Source organism: Pseudochaenichthys georgianus, chromosome 12 (genome assembly GCF_902827115.2).
Source record: "Pseudochaenichthys georgianus chromosome 12, fPseGeo1.2, whole genome shotgun sequence".
Classification (NCBI taxonomy): Eukaryota; Metazoa; Chordata; class Actinopteri; order Perciformes; family Channichthyidae; genus Pseudochaenichthys; species Pseudochaenichthys georgianus.
Window position 1 is genome coordinate 9130993 of NC_047514.1, and position 19830 is coordinate 9150822.

The window sequence follows — 19830 nt, forward strand, 5'->3', positions numbered from 1 at the left end:
TTCAGCAGATAACCTGTTGCCAGACGCGTGTTCTATTGGCTTGAACTCATGTCTTTTATATGTTGTCACGTACGAAGGTATGTCGGTGATGTTTATCAGTGGGTACCTTCATTATCCTTTTATAATTGCATAACAATGTAGTTAGTCCATAGAATAGAATAAAATGTAATACAACCAAGAAAATGCCTTCTTTAAAAACTCGTTGGACTTGAACGTAAAGTGAAAAGATTTAGCTTGAAAACACAACCAAGACTATGGTAATTATGACACACAAGATAACTGGTGAAGTTAGTTTTAGGTTGGATATTCGACAGACATTCACGGACCAGCCAGCAGCGTCAGTTTCCCCTGCTGAGGCTTTCACTTAGGGACCATCAACAAATGACTTTTCAATTACACAAGAACAATGTTCTTTTTAATAGATCGACAGCTTCCCGATCGTGTGAATATGAAACAAATCCACTCTAGAGCATACATTTGTTGAACACACCTATTTGTATTGCATTTTAATACTTTAAATATTTTTATATTAATATTTTGTATGGGGAAATTAACATATTGCTTCAATAACTTCCAGGTCATGTAACCAAATCACTCAAAATCAGGGCCTGGTCAAATAACTACGCTTGCTGCATAGGACACACCTATTGTAATTGCATTGTAATACTCTAAATATTTTTATATTAATAATCTTATGGGGAAATGAGCATATTGCTTCAATAGAGGCCTACATGTATGTTTTGCCCGTTACCCAACTCTTTTGCGGGTTATCCACCGGGTATCCGAGGAAACCCGACCCGGTGCAGGATTCTGCTCTGGGGCTCATCAAAGTTATTTTTTAACAGTACCTGCTTGACACACTTCAGTCCGGACTCTGCGTCAGTCTTCACCCCAGATGACCAGAAAGTGATTTGAAGACATTCGGTCACATGACAGAGAAGCTATTGAAAAAATAAACTGAATTTTCCGTTAAAATATTTATATTAAATAGAGGAAGTACTAGAATCCAATCTAAAGAGCTGTGTAGTATATAATTCAAAAAGTGATTTGAAGACATTCGGTCTGACAGAGAAGCCATTGAAAAAAGAAACGGAATATTCCATACAAATATTAATATTAAATAGAGGAAGTACTAGAATCCAATATAAAGAGGTGTGTCAATAGAGTGGTACATGGCTGACGTATTTTTGTAGGCCGACCTGGAAATAAACTGCGCATGGGTTCCCTCGACAAAAAAGGGTTTTCTCTGGATGAGGTTTCTCCATAGGATTTTGGAAAATACCTCAAAATAAGGTCTGTGGAAAACAAACCTGTTTGATAAATGCACGTTTTGTTCAGCCGGATAATATCCACATGTCTACCCTACTTTTATCATTTACGAATCATAAATCTAATCGCCAGAAGCAAAAGGCTAACGTTATGCTATAAACCAGGGGTGGGGAACCTCCGGCGAGGTAATTTATAAACACACGCAAAAAAAGAAAAAAATGAAAGAAATCTAGACCGCCAAAAAATTAAACAAGCAAGTGCCTGTTTTTCCTGGCCAAGGTCAGGGTCCTTGAACACAACACGAGCCTAACGTGTCATCACGTGGTATATGTCTCGCCTGACAGGGGTCTGACCTGACGACCCCTGACGACGACGCAGTTGTGACGGAGAGCACCAGAACGCGGCTTCGGCACTTCCAAAAATTGCAGTACCCATAAGGAGCCATACATGCAGCAGTTTTTGCGTGGCTGTGTCTTTAGTTGTAAGCCCAGTGGCGATCTGCTCATCTGTCATACGTGATCATACAGTCAATAACTTTGTTGTTATTAACATCTGGTTAGCTAGCTATGCTAACGAATATAAGAAGCTTTTTCTCCAACCAGTGAGGTAAAGGCACATCTTTATATGATCATTATAGTTCTAAAAAAATAAGAGAATAAAGTAAACAGGTATAAAATACTATATGACAGTTACAAAAAGTTGTAATAAACAAGAATACAGTTTAAAAGGGGAGTGATTTGTAAAATATTCATAAAGAAAAAGAAAATCTGCTTACAGTTCTGTTTCATATGGATGTTGAGAGATGTATCCATAGATCTCTTCATGTTGCTCTCAAAGTGCACCAGATTGATGCTTTTAACTTCAACATTTAAAAAAAAAAAAATCTTCCCGGGGGAGCGTGCCCCCGGACCCCCCTATAGGAGGTTAGGTCCCCCCCCCTTAAATCATGCCCACATGGACAGGAAACTAAATACATTTGCACACATCTTGTGTCCATATCTTTCTGTGTTGGTGGTCATGCCTCAACCATGCACGTGAATGCATGCGCGAGTCATGGTAAGATATCTGGATTAAGAGGTTGCTTTATCTTTGCACAGCATGAAAGAAAGGTGAAATGAATGGGTTGTGATTTTAGTATTTTTGAGCAGAGGTCAATCATTTGTACGGCCCTCTGAGGATGTTGAAAAAATTGAAATGGCCCCGAGAGGAAAAAGGTTTCCCCACCCCTGCTATAAACGAACTACAGCAGGGTCGCACAACTTCAACGTCACGCCAACTTAAGCTGGATTTTCAAAAATACAGATTCAAATTGTACTAGTTGAAGCGTCTGTTTTAACAGTTTGCAAGAGCGCAGGTACTTGCTTTCAAGGAGAACAGGGGTAAACAAACTTAGCGGGAGTGTTTACGTGTTCGGCGTAATGACGTACAGCGTCCTCTACAACTTCTGTATTCATATTCAGCCACTTGTTAACAACCATCGTTTTTAAGACACGAAAACTCTTCAAAAATCACCAGTGGGGTCACTGCTGATGTATTTAATGTCGTAGAACAAACCGTGAACCGTCTCTCACATTTGTGTCAACCACAGACCTTATTTCCAGATATTTTCCACATTCCTATGGAGAAATCCCATTGACTCTGAGACGAGGGAACCCGTAGTGCTAAAATGCTAACTCACTTCCGGGTTTTAGAACTCGTGGCTACACCACTATTGTGTAAAGACTAGTATTCAATTCAGAAAGTGATTTTGAGTGATTGCGTCACATGACCTTGAAGTTATTTAAGAAATATGCAAATGTTTCCATCAAAATATTGATATAAAATATTCAGAGTATTACAATGCAATAAAAAGAGGTGTGTCCTATGCAGCCAGTGTAGTTATTTGATCCAGCACTGATGTTGAGTGATTAGGGCACATGACCTGGAAGTTTTTGAAGCAATATGCTAATTTTCCCATACAAAAATATTAATATAAGATATTTAGAGTATTACAATGCAATAAAAAGAGGTGTGTCCTATGTAGCCAGTGTAGTTATTTGATCCAGCACAGATTTTTAGTGATTAGGTCACATGACCTGGAAGTTATTGAATAAATAAGCTCATTTTTCCATCAACAATATTAATATAAAAATATTTAGAGGGTGAAAATGAAATAAAAAGAGGTGTCTCCTATGCAGCCAGTGTAGTTATTTTATCCAGCACTGATTTTGAGTCATTAGGTCACATGACCTAGAAGTTATTGAAGATATATGCTAATTTTTCCATCAAAATATAAATAAAACATATTTAAAGTATTCAAATGCAATAAAAAGAGGTGTGTTCAACAATTGTATGCACTAGAGCAGTGGTTACCAACCTTTTTAAGCCCAAGATCACCGACCTCGGCCTAGGTGAAAGGCGAGATCTACCTATTGCTGAATTGAGTGAAATAGACGGCCCAGACAGTGCTTCCAATTTGAGGCCTTTTATATAGGCTAATTGCATCTGAATTACTGTTACAATGAAAGCTCCATAATCAGCTCACGGCATATAGGCAGGGGTAAAGTGCTATTTTTTATGAGTGGGGGGCGGACCTCACCTCCTCTAGGTGGGTCCTCACCTCCTCTAGGTCCTCACCTCCTCTAGGGGGGTTCTGAGGGATGGTCCCCCGGGAAGATTTTTTTTTAAATATTGAAGTTGAAAGCATCAATCTGGTGCACTTTGAGAGCAACATGAAGAGATCTATGGATACCTCTCTCAGCACCCAGATGAAACAGAACTGTAAACAGATTTTCTTTTTCTTTATGGATATTTTACAAATCACTCCCCTTTTAAACGATATTCTTGTTTTACTGCCATATAGTATTTCATACCTGTTTTTCATTTATTCCCTTATTGTTTGTATAACTATAATGATCATGCCGCGGAAATAATCTTTTGAATAATTTGTGACAAAACCGTTCTAAACACTCAGAGAGTCCTTTAGCTCACCTGAGCCCCTCAGTCTGACAGGGGAGGACTCTCCTCCAGCTTGTTGTGGAAACAGCTCATTTTGTCCGTTAGTGCAGCTAGCTAACCAGATGCTAACATCATGGTCCCCGCTAGCACCGGTCCCTCTCTCTCTCTCTCTCCCTCTCTCTCTCCCTCTATCACACTAAATGCGCTATTGCCACACAGACAGAGCCGAGCTTGAATGACACAAAAACACGTGTATTTCCATGCAACTCTGTGATTGGTCTGGTGACTTGCCTCTGTTGCATTCACCGAACACGGGAAATTGCAGTCCTGGCGTCCTCTCTTGTGTCATGATGAGGTTCACGTAAAGCACGGTTAATGTATTATATTATTGAGGTGTCTCAAATATACGTCAATCAAGTGGCACCTGCTAACGGGGTGGTGGATGATAGGTTTACATCTAAAAACGTATTTTTCAAACATCCATCCATCCATCCATCTTCTCCCGCTTATCCGTGGTCGGGTTGCAGGGGTAGCAGTTCCAGCAGAGAGCCCCAAACTTTCTTTTCCCTGGCGACATCAACCAGCTCTGACTGGGGGATCCCAAGGCGCTCCCAGGCCAGCGAAGAGATATAATCCCTCCACCTGGTCCTTGGTCTACCCCTTGGTCTCTTCCCAGCTGGACGTGCCTGGAACACCTCCCCAGGGAGGCGCCCAGGTGGCATCCTAATTAGGTGCCCGAACCACCTCAACTGGCTCCTTTCGACGCGAAGGAGGAGCGGCTCAACTCCGAGTCCCTCCCTGATGACCGAACTTCTCACCTTATCCCTAAGGGAGACACCAGCCACCCTGCGGAGAAAACCCATCTCGGCCGCTTGTATCCGCAATCTCGTTCTTTCGGTCATGACCCATCCTTCATGACCATAGGTGAGGGTTGGAACGAAAATGGCCTGGTAGACAGAGAGCTTTGCCTTCTGGCTCAGCTCCCTTTTCGTCACAACGGTGCGGTAAAGCGACTGCAGTACCGCTCCCGCTGCTCCGATTCTCCGGCCCATCTCACGCTCCATTGTTCCCTCACTCGAGAACAAGACCCCGAGATACTTGAACTCCTTCACTTGGGGTAAGGACTCATTCCCTACTTGGAGTGGACAGTCCATCGGTTTCCTGCTGAGAACCATGGCCTCAGATTTGGAGGTGCTGATCCTCATCCCAGCCGCTTCACACTCGGTTGCGAACCGATCCAGTGAGTGCTGAAGGTCGCAGACCGATGAAGCCATTAGAACCACATCATCTGCAAAAAGCAGTGGTGCAATCCTTAGTCCACCGAACTGCAGACCCCCTCCCCCATGACTACGCCTCGAAATCCGATCCATGTATATTACAAACAGGATTGGTGACAAAGCGCAGCCCTGGCGGAGGCCAACCCTCACCGGAAATGGGTCCGACTTACTGCCGAGGACCCAGACACAGCTCTCGCTTTGGGAGTATAGAGATTGGATGGCCCTGAGTAGAGACCCCCTCACCCCATACTCCCGCAGCACCTCCCACAGTAACTCCCTGGGAACCCGGTCATACGCCTTCTCCAAGTCTACAAAACACATGTAGACCGGATAAGCGTACTCCCAAGCCCCCTCCAGGATCCTTGCGAGAATAAAAAGCTGATCCGTTGTTCCACGACCAGAACGGAATCCGCATTGTTCCTCCTCAATCTGAGGTTGGACAATCGGCCTGACCCTCCTTTCGAGTACCTTAGAGTAAACTTTCCCGGGGAGGCTGAGTAGTGTGATGCCTCTGTAATTGGCACACACCCTCTGATCCGCCTTTTTAAAAAGGGGAACCACTACCCCGGTCTGCCACTCCTTCGGTACTGTTTCCGACTTCCACGCAATGATGATGAAACGTGTCAACCATGACAGTCCCTCAACACCCAGAGCCTTCAGCATTTCTGGGCGGATCTCATTTTTCAAACATTATTATTATTATTTAAATTTGATTTTTATTTCTTTTGTTACATTTTTTTTTTAACGATCCGCGATCTACCCGCACCACATCGACTGGTTGGCGACCACTGCACTCAGAGGCTTTTTAAAAAAAAAATCAGCTCCTAAGTTCTAACCCTATCTCCTATTCCTTGACCTCTGAGTGAAACGTCACAGGGTTAAGGAATAGTGGATAGGAGAATTCAAAAGGACTTTAGAGAATCTGAATGCACTTTCACTATCCGACTTGTTTATGATGCGCCAGCGGATGTCATTTTGTGCGTCTGCTGCTGTGGGGAAACTATGGAAACTACATTTTTGAAATAAAAAATGAAACTGAAACTTATGCTCGTCACCCTCTCCCTCCGGTCCACATTAATACAAATGATCCCAATACGTATGATTGTATGAACTATGAAAAGATCTTAAAATCAATACAAATGTATTTATTATAAACGTTAGTCCTTTACACCTATGTAGCTACATCACCATTCAAACTGAATGAACAAACTGAATGAACAAACCCCACACAGCTCAGTGAAATTATGACTTTATTTGATCATTTCAGTAAAAACTAACATTCATATTTCTCTTTTTGATTATAATACTGATGAACGTTCAAAACAAAGCGCTTTGGAAACTTACCACAAACGTTTTAAAATGCTTAATAAGTATTGTGTGACGGCAAATGCTGCGGCTGCAAGGCTTTGTGGGGCAGCATTTTCTCCTCTCCTGTCGTCAAGGGAGGTCCAGTGGTTCCTAAGCTAAAGGAGGTTATAAAAGAAGTTTGAAACCTCCTTTCCTATCATCTAGACTAGAGAATTCGAACTGCACTTATCATGGCTGCCACTGAGGGACTTCTGGGTCATTTCACTCCGTTAGGAAAGTTCCTAAGCTAAATGGACTATTCGACTTCAGCCAGAGGCTTCTCAATTCTTAAATTTCCCCTCCTCGACTCCCCTCCTCGAGACTTAGTCCCGCCCACAGGAGATGCGAGCGGAGGACCGAGGAGGGGAACCGATGAGAGAGGAGGGGAAGCAGCAGACGTTTAAAGAAATGAGAACTCCTCTCTTCTGAGCGGTCATATTAAAGCGACGTCCGTTCATTATTACATGGCAACAGCTGCATCAACTGTCAAGTGTTTTGTCATAGCGCTGTATTTTATAATCTCTGTTAGATCAGCTGAACATTGTTCCCCCACATATTTACTTTGAATTCATTGAGAGTGCGGTATAATGAATAGTATAAGCACTTCGAGATTTGTCTTGGCAGATGAGAAGCGCTATATAAATTAAATATATTATTATTATTAATGAGACAATAACAGGTTACAGATGCGAACACACACACACAAATATATTTATATAAATATATACAATTTAAAGTATGAGAGCACTCTCATAATAACGTAACACAATCAGAGACTGGATCCTCCCCTCTCTCTGGTCGCTGAAATGGGGAATTGAAATTACGGGCCAAAAGTTGTATTTACAAGTATTAAAAGTATGCAGAGGACACCAAACAAACTGAGACCCGTCTGTCCGCCGCATCTACGCACTGTACAACCAGTGGCGGCGCCAGAGATTTTATCTAGGGGGTGCTGTGGGATAGCTTGACGTTTCATAGAGGGTGCTCAAACATTAAGGGTTTCCCATTAATGCACCAGCGCTACAGTTGAATTGTCTACTGCAATACACACACACAAGTAGTAGTACTAATACCGCTTTCGTCTCATTAGTATGCATGAAAAAGTGACCGGTGGACACGCCCCCAACTATGCAAATGAGCTAAGTCCGCCTCCCATTGGCCAATGAGCTAAGTCCCGCCTCCCATTGTCCCGCCTCCCATTCTTTGATGTGTGTGTTATCAGATTGGAGTGAAAGGCCCCCCGGCGTAGAGGACATCCTCCGCGGGTGAGACCATGGTGAGGTCTAACCGGGAGCCCCAGCTTGGTAAAGCGCGGGAATCCGTTCCCGCGTGTCTTGTCTTCACCGGGTCCCGGCCTGCCAGGGCGCGGGATTCCGGTTCTGTGGCCATAGCGGATAATGAGCCCCAGACCGACACGCCCCCGTGTCTTGACTGCCGGTCGGCGGGTCCATGGACATGGGGGGGTCCTGTTCCGACAGGCTAGCTTGTCTTGCTAACCGTCGGCGGCGGAGGCTCTTAACGGTGAAGCGGACACAATGTCCGCATGAGCCGGGGTTGTCGATCGCGCCTCGGGCGTGTTCCAGCCCGAGGTAGGACGAACAGACCTGGTGTGTGTCTGTGCCCGAGATCTTCAACCCGCAGCCGTAGAGTCGAGCCACCGAGTCCCTGACTCCTCTGGTGTAAGGGAGAGGGGCGTCCATCCTGGTCGCCTCGTGGCGTGGAGAGGGCCCGCTCTCGACAGGTGGGACGGGAAAAAAGGTATTACCACCTTGTCCTTAATCCGGAGAAAAAGGACGGTGTGGGTCTTTTATTCCCGGAGAATACTGACTGGTGTGGCAGTATGCTCCTTTTTAATCCTTTTCCTCTCCGTGGAGAAGAGAAAATAAAAAACTTCCTCGCTACCGTGGTGTCGGTAGAGAGGGAGCGAGCTAGCAACAGGTGTGCTGCTCGCTTAAAAGATCGGACCTACCTTACTTTCTCGGGTAAGAGAAGGGCGAGGTCGATTTTAAATACTAACAGCGTTAGTACTACCGTCTTCCTGCGAAGCAGAAGGAGTAGCCGGCGAGCGCCCGTCGACCGAAATGGGTATTTGGGTTCAGTCTGTGGACAGTGAAGCTTGCCCGGCTACTGTAGAGATGTGCTCTGAAGCGAGAAGAGGTGTTTGAATGACGCATGCGTCGTGGCGCAAGCTACTTATAGGGGGTGATTTCCCCTGACGTCAAGATACCCAGCCAATCAGGATTGGCGTAATGAGATTGATGCTTCTGTTTTCTCCGCGATGAGGCGCATCCCATAGTGAGACATCGAACGGAGTGTTTTGAATGAGAACCCAGACGCTATTTGTTGTTTGCTTATATCACGCAGTCTGTTCTTCTTCTCTCGGTGTATAGTCTGTCTTCCGGTTGTTGCCTCTTTTGAATGACGAATACACACTGGTCGTGTCTCAATTCAGGGGTTGTATCCTTCGGGGTACGCAGCCTACACGGTCCATGGAGGACCCAGCCCACGTAGAACGGGTAGGCTGGACCGAGCGGCCTACGAAATGAGACGGTCTAGCCTACGGAGCCGGGTTTCGTATTTACGTCACGTGATACGCGCTGTTCGGTTGCGCTGCTCCAGCAGCCTGCTAGCAAATTCTAACTCAGCTGAAAAGGATCCAGAAACGTTGCTTTTACATTTTTTGGAGATCACCGTCGGCGATGAATTAAAGAGGGCCATGGCCAGGTAAATACGATGAAGCTGTTCCTTTAGCCCCCAGTAATGTTACATTAGTAAGTTAACAAGTACATTATATATAGCTGATGTAATTTAATATTATTTAATATTTAAAATAAGTCTTAATTTTTCTGTACTAATAAAACAATGTTTTTTTAAATGAACAAAAGCATGTTGTATAGATTGATTGTCAACAATAGTAGTGTAGTAGTGTAGTAGTGTAATCTTAATAGCTGTGATTATAACAGTTTATATTCTCCTTCTTCCCTTAACCCTGCCCAGATGATGTCCCACTGACCCCAGGTCAGCACCTCTAGGTCCAGCAGCACCGTGACCCCCGCTCTGCTGAAATACACAATTAAACATTTTCTATGACCTTTTTTTTGTATTAATAAAATTAAACTGAAGACAGTTTAATGACCTAGACATACCCTATTATTCCACTGCTTATGTACACATGTTGTAAATAATGGTTAAAACATCAGTAAATGAAATAAACAATATGTTTAACAATTACAATTTAATATTGTATTTTCATCTTATCACAAAGTAGAGGTAAGAATATATCCATCCTCTCTCTGCAGCTTCATGTCTTCTATTATTATAACTTTCATCATTGAGACAGAGGAAATCAATCATGTTATTTAACATCAGCAGCAGTAAAACAAATATCAGCAAAAGTGTGTCTATCAAGTTGTTTATTTGTATTGTATGTGCAGCAAGTATATAGAAGCAGCTGTTTGGGGAATCAGACAGACTCAAGCTATAATCGTTAAATATCTATTAAAAGAAAGGACACATACAAAATCAAATTCTCAAAGTAAGACACAAGTCTGTAGGACGGCAGTAAGCAGAGGTCTGGGTGGAGGATGCTCCTGATCGCCGTTTTGCTTTCTCCAGCACCTCGGGGGGGTCCAGGTGGATGGCAGCTCTGTCCTGATGATCCGCTGTGCACTTTTCAGATTAGGGGTCCTTCTCCAGCAGATCCATTTCTCCAGAATTTTCCTAATTACAGAGAAAAACAAGAGAAAAATAAAAAAGTGAATTAATCATATTAAACACAGGGTTGCAGAAGTATTATTGCAAAATGTAACTCTCAGCATTTCAGACAAACAATCCCTAAAGGATCATTTAAAATGATGTACTGTTCTGGTTTTTTAAAAACTAAAGAGATGAAATGACAGTCACACCTGCATCCCTTTGACAGCACGGCACAAACTAACATTAAGCAAAAGGCTGCTGTCTATTTGTGATTGTCTTATTATTATGGGATCAGGATAAATTAAATACACTTTAACCTAAATAAAAGATGATCAAATCTGGTGGAAATATTGAAAATAGGCTCTTTTTTTGCTCTACCTCAAAGCAGCATGAGCTGAATAAAAAGGTTATAATGTTGTCCCAACGTTTAATAAACAGTAAAACATTGGAACATGTCAGAAATAAATAAAGCTAACAGCAGCTACTGTTTAGAGTAGGTGAGGTCCTGATAATTTATTCCGGTAAATTACTCTGACCTACTAATTGACCTGACCGAAGTTACTGAGTCTCTGTAAGTTTACTGCTTGGCTCAGATCCACCAACGTCAGCAAGATCTCACCTCTATTAACTCCCCGAAGAACCAGGTTCAATTAACTGCTGTTTCTATTCAGACAACTCTTTTTAATCTGTTTAAGCGATCCCGAAGGACTTTGATATCAGTAAATGAGGTGTGTTCCTACCTAAGTGTGTGTGGCAGGGTGCAGTCTTACCTTTGAAGCAGGAGAGGAGAGCACAGATGTCCTTTAAGTTGTCCCAGTCCAAAAGGTGGGATCAGTTTATTTGAAGAAAAATAGGTCCAAACTTTTTACAGGGTTTTTACCTTCTCTCTTTACAACATTATAATCATACTAAAAAAATGATGCTGTGATCACTTTAATTCACAGTCTTACATTTATTACCAAAATGTTTCACTTCAACTGCCCAATTCAGTTGTGACATTTCAAAATCTCCCGATAGAATTTAGAGGCATTTCCTCATAAAAAGACCGGTGATAACAAAAAGCACATTCAACTTTTCATTCACCAAATCAATTCACATCAATTCCATACCTTTTTTCCGTCACAGATGGCGGGTACTAACATTCAAAAACCCATACCTATCCGCATGAATTCGGAGGAAGGTCCTCACAGGTGGCAGGTACTAATACTCACAAACACTTTTTTCCGTCACAGATGGCGGGTACTAACATTCAAAAACCCATTCCTATCCGCATGAATTCGGAGGAAGGTCCTCACAGGTGGCGGGTATTAATACTCACAAACACATCTCCCATCAAATCATTCCACTCAGCATTCAAAGAAATTCACTCAGCATTTCAACCAAGATATTCACTCAGCTTTCAATGAAGAAAATCAAGAGATATTTACCAAGTTTGAGAGAACCTTACCGAGAGCTATTAACCCAGCTCTGAAGGACATAGCTTACCAGGAGAGAGTATACCAGGGGTTTGCCCCTCTCTCCCCCCCGAAATCCAAAAAAGCCAGTCTTTTTATGCTCAAAAAACCGGATAGAAAACCCACAAACACCTCCTCTATACCCAACCAACATATTCTATTGGCTATGGCATAAGACACACCTTCCCAAGTTTGTGTAAAAAACAAAACATGACTAGACATATTCTATTGCTATGACATAACCACCTTTTTGAGGCCTCAATGTGTTTCTCCTTAAGTCCGGAGCCCCCCTCCCTGCTGTGAGAGGAGAGGAAAGAACCTGCCTACTCTCTTATCAGAGAGTAAGGCATAAATCATTATAGATCTTACACTCAACTTAACAAACCACTTTGTTTTGTTTATGCTGTAAATATAGAAAAACCTCAAATATGAAGCATTTTCGTGTGGGTTATACAAGAATATAATTGATTATATTTGATTTATAATTAACTTTCGTTTTAAGTATTCACTTCATACTATGAAGCTCTCAACACTACACGTCAGGGTAGCGTTTTATAAATCCCACCGTACTGTAGGCTATATCGGTCTAAATGTTTTCACTTTGGTCTATGTATGTAATATAAAGTATAACTTATCTATAACAGAGCCAAGATCTCTGTATGACTTTAGTAAACTTCTGAATTGAATAAAAAATAAGTGTAAACAACAGTGCAGTACGTCCAGCTAGCTAGTTAGCGTCACATATGTATCCGTATTATTTAACGAAAATGTACGTTTTAATGCCCCTTGGGTTTGACGTGTGTGACGTTAGTTAATTTAAAGTAAGTTAAAACCCAATAATCACATTTATTAGTGATTCCTCCGCTCGCTGCTGCTTTTAAATTCACTCTGCTGGGGAGACCGGAAGCCATTTAATTTGAAAAAAACTCCCTCTTCCGTGCGCGCATTGCACCCTGGGATATGGTAGGCCGCGGAGTGTACATCAGATGTATCCTTCAAATTGGGGAAAAGTATCCTGCATTCGTGGGCCGCATTCGGAGGAGTCTCGTCTTTTTTTTAAATTGGGACAGCCTTCTTTTGGCGGAAGTGACGTAAGCGGTCTACGAATGCACTCTTCGAAGTATGCAACCCCTGAATTGAGACACGGCCACTACCTCTGCCTGCTGGTAGTGATGGCGAGATGAAGCCTTATGAAGCTTTCCAGCCAATTGGTTCGCAAAAGGGTTCATCTCATGAGGCTTCATCAGGGGCTTCATTTGAACACAAACCCCCTGTTGGTCAAAGTGTGCAAAACAGGCAGGTTGGACATCTCAACAGTGTGCTCCATCATCTCATACCGAGTTCCCATTGAGTAAAGCCTTAGAATACCTCTAAACAATGAACATAATATCATATTTTCATGTTAACAATATTGTATTTATTCCAGTTTAATGATTGTGATTGAAAAGCCTAAGGAGGCTGGTAAACATTGCAAAGAGGGATTTGTATTCCAATATTCATAAACTTAACCATGTTGTAGCCTGAGAAAGGCTAAACCATATCAAAGAATATATTTATTAACTACATTATCTCATTTAGCTGTAGCTTTTTTTTCCGAAGCCTCGGCGCAATACGTAACCTGCTGGTAAGGACAGTTATTGCCACTCGTCAACTGGAGTCTTTGCGGTGTGTTCGTATAGGCGGGCGGCGTAGGCGGGCGGCGTAGGCGGGCGGCGTAGGCGGGCGGCGTAGCCGACGCAGGCGACGTAGCGGACGTAAAAGTTGGGACGCCTTCGGTACGCGTTCTTTGGTCTCAGGTTGGTGTGTCACACCGTCACACCGTATGGTCACACCTCATATGTAGCGGCCTTAAAGGTGGGGTAGGTAATTTAGGAGAAACCAGTTCGAGTGCGCTAGAATTTGAAAATACACAACCGGAGAAAATCTGCCACTTCCTTACAGAGCCCCTCCTCCAACACACACGAGCACACATGACCAATGAGGGCACGAGATACATTTATGCACAGATGGAAAGCTGACGGGCAGGTAGGCCATCCAGTTATTTTAGCCGGGCCCGTTATAAAATGATTGGTTGTGCTTTTTACAGTAGCCTACTATGGATTTTTTTTCAAAGCACTATATTCATAGATATGCATTGCTATCGGGATGTTAAGAGCATTCCATGGAATACAACAACAAGTGTATCTCGAGCCGGTTTCTCAAATGTACCTACCCCACCTTTAAGTGAAAGTCTCGTTTCGCGGAGTAGATCTCGCCGTCGTAATAGCCAGCAGCAGGGGAAACTGACGCTGCTGGCTGGTCCGCGAATGTCTGTCGAATATCCAACCTAAAACTAACTTCACCGAACTCTTATTAAAGTAATGTAATTTGTATACTTTACTTATGTAATAGTAGATTTTTTTAATCATTGGTCAATAAACTAAGTATTTTAAAGAATAATCAGGCTTTTGCCAATTCCTTACAGATTAGTTTTTTGTTTTATTATTTAATAATTTGCTATTTCCTTTATTTATTAATTCGCCTAAAACTGCTTGAAAATGATTACCATACCATGCAAACGTGCACCCGAAGCACCTGCATGCAAATCAAAGTCTATCTCTGTGGAGCATCCACATACTGTTCAACCAGTCTGTGACAGCATAGAAACTACATTATTCCCGTGAGTATTCCCTTGTCATACATGTGGCGTCAAGAAAAGAGGCGAATGCTTTGTGCGCACTGTCACCTGGGACCTGTTGCTCAGCTGCGACTGTACTGCGGAAAGAGGACGCCTGTGTTGGATTTAAAGGATGCAAGTCTCTATCTATCATCGCTATGGACATACATGATGTGCTACAGACCTGCCACGTCGTAACCAGACTATAACCATACCGGATGAAAACACTACAACAACAAGTGGACGCCACAAGTGACTGTGTCTTTAATCTCAATCGGCAGTTCATACACTTGTAAGTAACCAATGCCTACATTTGTAAAGGTTTCCCAAAAAGTTATGTAAGGCTATATAAGTATATAGTAGTATTTGACTTGACAAACAAAATGATTGGACGTTTTTGCTATGTTGTCTATAAAGAAACAGCAGACTGTAAGGCTATTCTCAATATTGTGCATGCAATGGGTTAGGGCATTTAGAATATTGGCAAAGGTCTTGTGAAGAAATTGTTTATCAAAGTCCTCTGGATTTTTTTTTAGCGTTGTGTACTCAACTTTTAGTGCTAAAGAAAGGAGTTTATCCACTGTTGCGTATACCATGTTCCACACTGTGTCTACAGGGGCTGTGTGGTCGGTAGGCACGGGAGGATGCTCTTGAGTGTGTAGACAGGAGCAGATAATAACCCTCTCTGGACCATCACCAAGGAGACAGAAACACTAGAGGGTTTCCTGCTTTGTTGGCTTTTAGAAAAATCTCTCAAGTACACAAATGTCATCTCAGTGGTCTGTGCTTAGTGATATTTAAATGTTTGCTCTGCTATGATGTAATACAATGTGTTATTGTTTGTGCAGGTGCGTGTCTGATTTGTATATTGGCAATGGGCAGATGCTGCAAATACTGCCGATGCAACGGGAGATTGCTGTGCATGTGCCTGCTGCCATGCATGATGACCGCCCACCTTCTGCTTTATATCTTGGTGTCCATTTTGGTCACCATCTCCTACAGTCCTCCAAAAATAAACGTCCACTATATTGCCTCTGGGATTTCTGCTAACTCTGGGTTGGCCTCCCACCCACGTGGCCCTTTCTGGAACCTTCGTCTGGAGGACAGTGCACTGTGGAACAAGCTGCAGCATTCTTGGGACCGCCAGCACAACCCAGTACTGCGAGGAAACAAAACGGGGATCATGAGCGCTAAGCTATTAGCAGAAAACGAAGATGAATGTGTTTCAGACTGCATGTCACACAAGTGTTCTGTTCCTCGTACGCACGATTTCAACAGTTTCCCAGAACAAATGAGGGTGTTTGTACAGTCAATGCACTGCAGGGAGTATCCTCTCCTTATCAATCAACCTGGTATCTGTGGGAACAACGATAGCAGCTTTGGACCAATGCTTCTCATGGCCATCAAATCTCAAGTGGGGAACTTTGAAAACAGGCAGGCCATCCGGGAAACCTGGGGACGCAGTGGTCTGGTCAAAGGGGAATCAACGAAGAAGGGCGGATTGGTGCGCACAGTGTTTCTGTTGGGAAGGCAGGACTCGAGTGCAGGTCCTCACCCAGACCTAAAAAACCTCCTGGAACTTGAGAACCAGAAATATGGAGATATCCTACAGTGGGATTTCAAAGACACGTTCTTTAACTTGACCCTAAAGGATTTGCTGTTCTGGCAATGGCTCCAGCAACACTGCCGCAGTGCCATGTTCGTGTTCAAAGGGGACGATGATGTCTTTGTTCGAACAGGCGCCCTTCTGGATTACCTGCACAAGCAGTGGGAGGAGCACAACCTGTGGAAAGCATATACAAATGAGACTGAAATGAATTTGTTTGTTGGGGAGGTGATCAATTACGCGATGCCAAACCGTGAGCCATCCACTAAGTACTACATACCAGAACGTTTCTACAAAGGTGTATACCCACCATACGCCGGTGGGGGAGGGGTGGTGTATTCTGTCTCTCTAGCATTAAGATTGAACAAGGTTTCTAAGAGGGTGCGCCTTTTCCCAATAGACGATGTGTATCTGGGCATGTGCATGTACAGACTCGGCCTTTTGCCAAGCCATCACCCGGGATTTTTGACATTTGACCTCCCTCATAACGACAGGTGGAATCCCTGCGCTTACAGATCTGTTCTGCTCGTCCACAGACGGAGTCCCAAAGACATGTTGACACTATGGAAGAAGCTCCAGAGACCTCCAGGTCGTTGCTGAGGCTCATTTGCCTGGCAAATTAGACTCATTGAGTACAGGATGGAGGCTGCCACCCCTTGCATTTCCAAAATGTACATGTGACTAAAAGATGGCAGTTCCTAAGGTCACATTCAATGAACCTTTCCTCCTAAGAGTTACGGAGTACTGAGTAGGAGACTGATCTACCTCAAAGGTTACTTTTATTTTATAGACGTTTCATTCATTAAGAGAGTGATCATGCTACTTTTGCATTATGTATATTTACCCATTTTAATCTAAAAGTTGTATTTACTACTTAATACATAAGACATGTAATATAATGTCCTTACATATTGTTTTATAATGTTTAAAGTGAATACTTGTGACATACTATGTGACATCTTACCCGGTCAACATAAATTCATTTGGTTTTTCTCTTGTTTTTCTTTTACAATTTTTTTTAATTAACATCACATGTTGTGTAACGATGAAAGGCAAGTTAACTTCTGACATGTTGCTGAATATAAAAAAGGGGGGGGTGCTTGTTTTTTTACTTTTGTATTTTAAATTGTGTTTTATTTTAATATGACTGACTGTTGATATTTTGTCCAGTTGACTATTTATTTATAGATTCAATATTTTTGAATTACGATATTTGAATTTAAGTATATTGTTGTTGCAACAAGATTTAAAATCCTCTGACCATCAACATATATTTAAAAAGGCAGGCATGCAGTCACAATAAAGGCAAAGCTTTTAAGGCACGCAAAAGCAGCCTGCATTGCAAACCACATTGAAATGAATATTTACTTAGCAGACTAATGAAATGCACAATTGTGTGAGTAGCTTTTACAAAGATATTGGATGTAATAAAGTTTCAAACTCCAATTCAAGCTTGTTCCCAGATGAGCTGCATTGAACTGATTTGCATGTGGGCTGAAAAACACACAACAAACAGATAACACACTATGTGTGACTGAGGAGGCATTTAACAACTTAGCGATCATCAATCTTCTGTTTTATTCTGTTCTCTATTTATTGTATTACAGCTTCTTCCTGTCTGGCCTCTATCATTGATTTTGATTCTAATAAGCAGACAGTGGTTTCAGAGTAATGTGGTTTCCGATGAAGATAAATGTATCTAAGGACTAGGACTAGGAGGAAGACTACGGAGTTGCTGAACCCTAATAAGGAAATGGATGTAATAATGATGAAATTAATCCACATTTGAAAACTGCTGTTTACAATAATATCCATACTGGTAGCCGTTCTGCTATTCTACTACTATTAGTTTTTTTGGCTAAATAAGTTGTCTCTTAACAAACTGGACATAAAAACCAAACTAACTTTTATTAAATTCAGAAACCATTAGGAGGTATGATATGATTACTGCACTTTGCTTAAATACATGTACGTCTAATGGCCTTATATATACAGTCTATGCTAATGGCACGAGTTTGAGGGGCATCTTGTGGTGATCTCTTGCAAATGCAGGAAAGTACATGAAGACACAGGAAAGACCCATCGACGTCGGCACTCCTGGGTAACAGCTTCACCCAGTGGAGAGCTGTGGTAATGTCTCTGGAGCTCCTCCTGTTCGGATTTAAAAGCTGAGAGTCCCACTGCAGAGAGAGAAAGAAACACAGAGGAGAAAACCCATGAGGACTTACACCGGCCAAGCTCTGAAGATTCTGTGCTCTCCTGGATTCCAGTCTGCCCTCAGTCCATTCACAGACTTCTACTGGCCTGATCTGAGGTCAGAGGTCAACCCTCTGCTTCAGCAACAGGATCTACTGCGGAGAAACCTACAGGAGCTCCACAGCCTAATGGACAAACTTCAAACTGACATTCTGGAGGGCCTTTCCACACCAGTGAGCAACCTGCAGTGTCCTATATCTGCAGAAAGAGGGGGGCCTGACTCTGGACACTCAAGGCTTTTCTCCAGAGGAGCTGGGCTGCAAGCAGAGTCAGCAGGAAGACGGAGAAAAAGAAGGAGGACGGGTAAGGCTGCTGATCTTACAGACGCCAGGAGTTCACTCAGGAGTCAGACCTGCCTGAAGGGCCCGACTCTGAAGCCGTCTCCTGCTGCCTGACTCCAGACAGGAGGCTCCACATCCAGGAGCCAGGCTCCGTGTCGGGGGGGGGGGGATGATGAAACCCTCTTTAATGGTCACACATGCACACACAGTGAAATGTGTGCTCTGCTTTTAACCCATCCTAGTACCAGGAGTCTATATAGGAGCAGTGGGCAGCTATTGTACAGAGGAGAGAGAGCTGACATAATAATTATTTCCAACAAAAATTATGTGTTATGTGCAGAAAATTGTATACATTTAAAAAAGCGACAGAAAAAAACGATTTTGAATTTAAACCCATTTATTTATTATACAAAACATGCATATGTTCATCTTTCAAAATGTGCATATAACGTTTTTTAAAAAAATTCAAAATATTTTTCAATCAGTCCATGTTTTCAGGATTGTCCTGTACGCTGCTGCCTTGTGTGTGTGAACACACTGCTGTGTATTCATAACACTCCGTTCGATGTCTCACTATGGGATGCGCCTCAACGTGTATGCAAACAGAAGCATCAATCTCATTACGCCAATCCTGATTGGCTGGTGATCTTGACGTCTACGTCAGGGAATCCACCCACCCTTTAAGTAGCTTGCGCTACGTCGCAGCGTCATTCAAACACCTCTTCTCGCTTCAGAGCACATCTCGAATATCAGTAGCCGGGCTAGCTTAACGGTCCACAGACTGAACCCAAGCTAACATTCGGTCGACGGGTGCTTGCCGGTTACTTTTTTGCTTTGCAGAAAAATTGAACAAATATTAACAGACCAGTTAATATTGTAATCTGCCCCGCCGTTTTTTCTTTCGAAATAACGGTAAGGTTTGATTTTTTTCTTCAAACAGTAACATACATGTTGCTAGTTTATCCCTCCGCGCCGACACCATGGCGAGCGGGGACGGACTCTTCTCTCCCTCACACCAGAGGAGACGGAGATAAGAAAGATATTAACACAC

The 19830-nt window shown here is 42.8% G+C and overlaps 1 protein-coding gene and 1 long non-coding RNA gene across 2 annotated transcripts; one reads left to right on the forward strand and one right to left on the reverse strand.

Moving 5' to 3' along the window:
• Nucleotides 1-10050: 10050 nt before the first annotated feature.
• LOC139434912 (uncharacterized) lies at nucleotides 10051-12030 on the reverse strand. The gene is made up of 2 exons (XR_011644204.1): nucleotides 11297-12030; nucleotides 10051-10550 (listed from the first exon to the last, which is right to left on the reverse strand). It is a non-coding gene; the product is annotated as an uncharacterized lncRNA (long non-coding RNA).
• A 2519-nt stretch (nucleotides 12031-14549) lies between these two features.
• Nucleotides 14550-17611, forward strand: LOC117456397 (N-acetyllactosaminide beta-1,3-N-acetylglucosaminyltransferase 2). The gene is made up of 2 exons (XM_034096270.2): nucleotides 14550-14928; nucleotides 15485-17611. Exon 2 carries the CDS (start codon nucleotides 15511-15513, stop codon nucleotides 16840-16842), a length of 1332 nt encoding a protein of 443 aa, XP_033952161.1. The 5' UTR covers nucleotides 14550-14928; nucleotides 15485-15510; the 3' UTR covers nucleotides 16843-17611.
• The last annotated feature ends 2219 nt before the right edge of the window (nucleotides 17612-19830 follow it).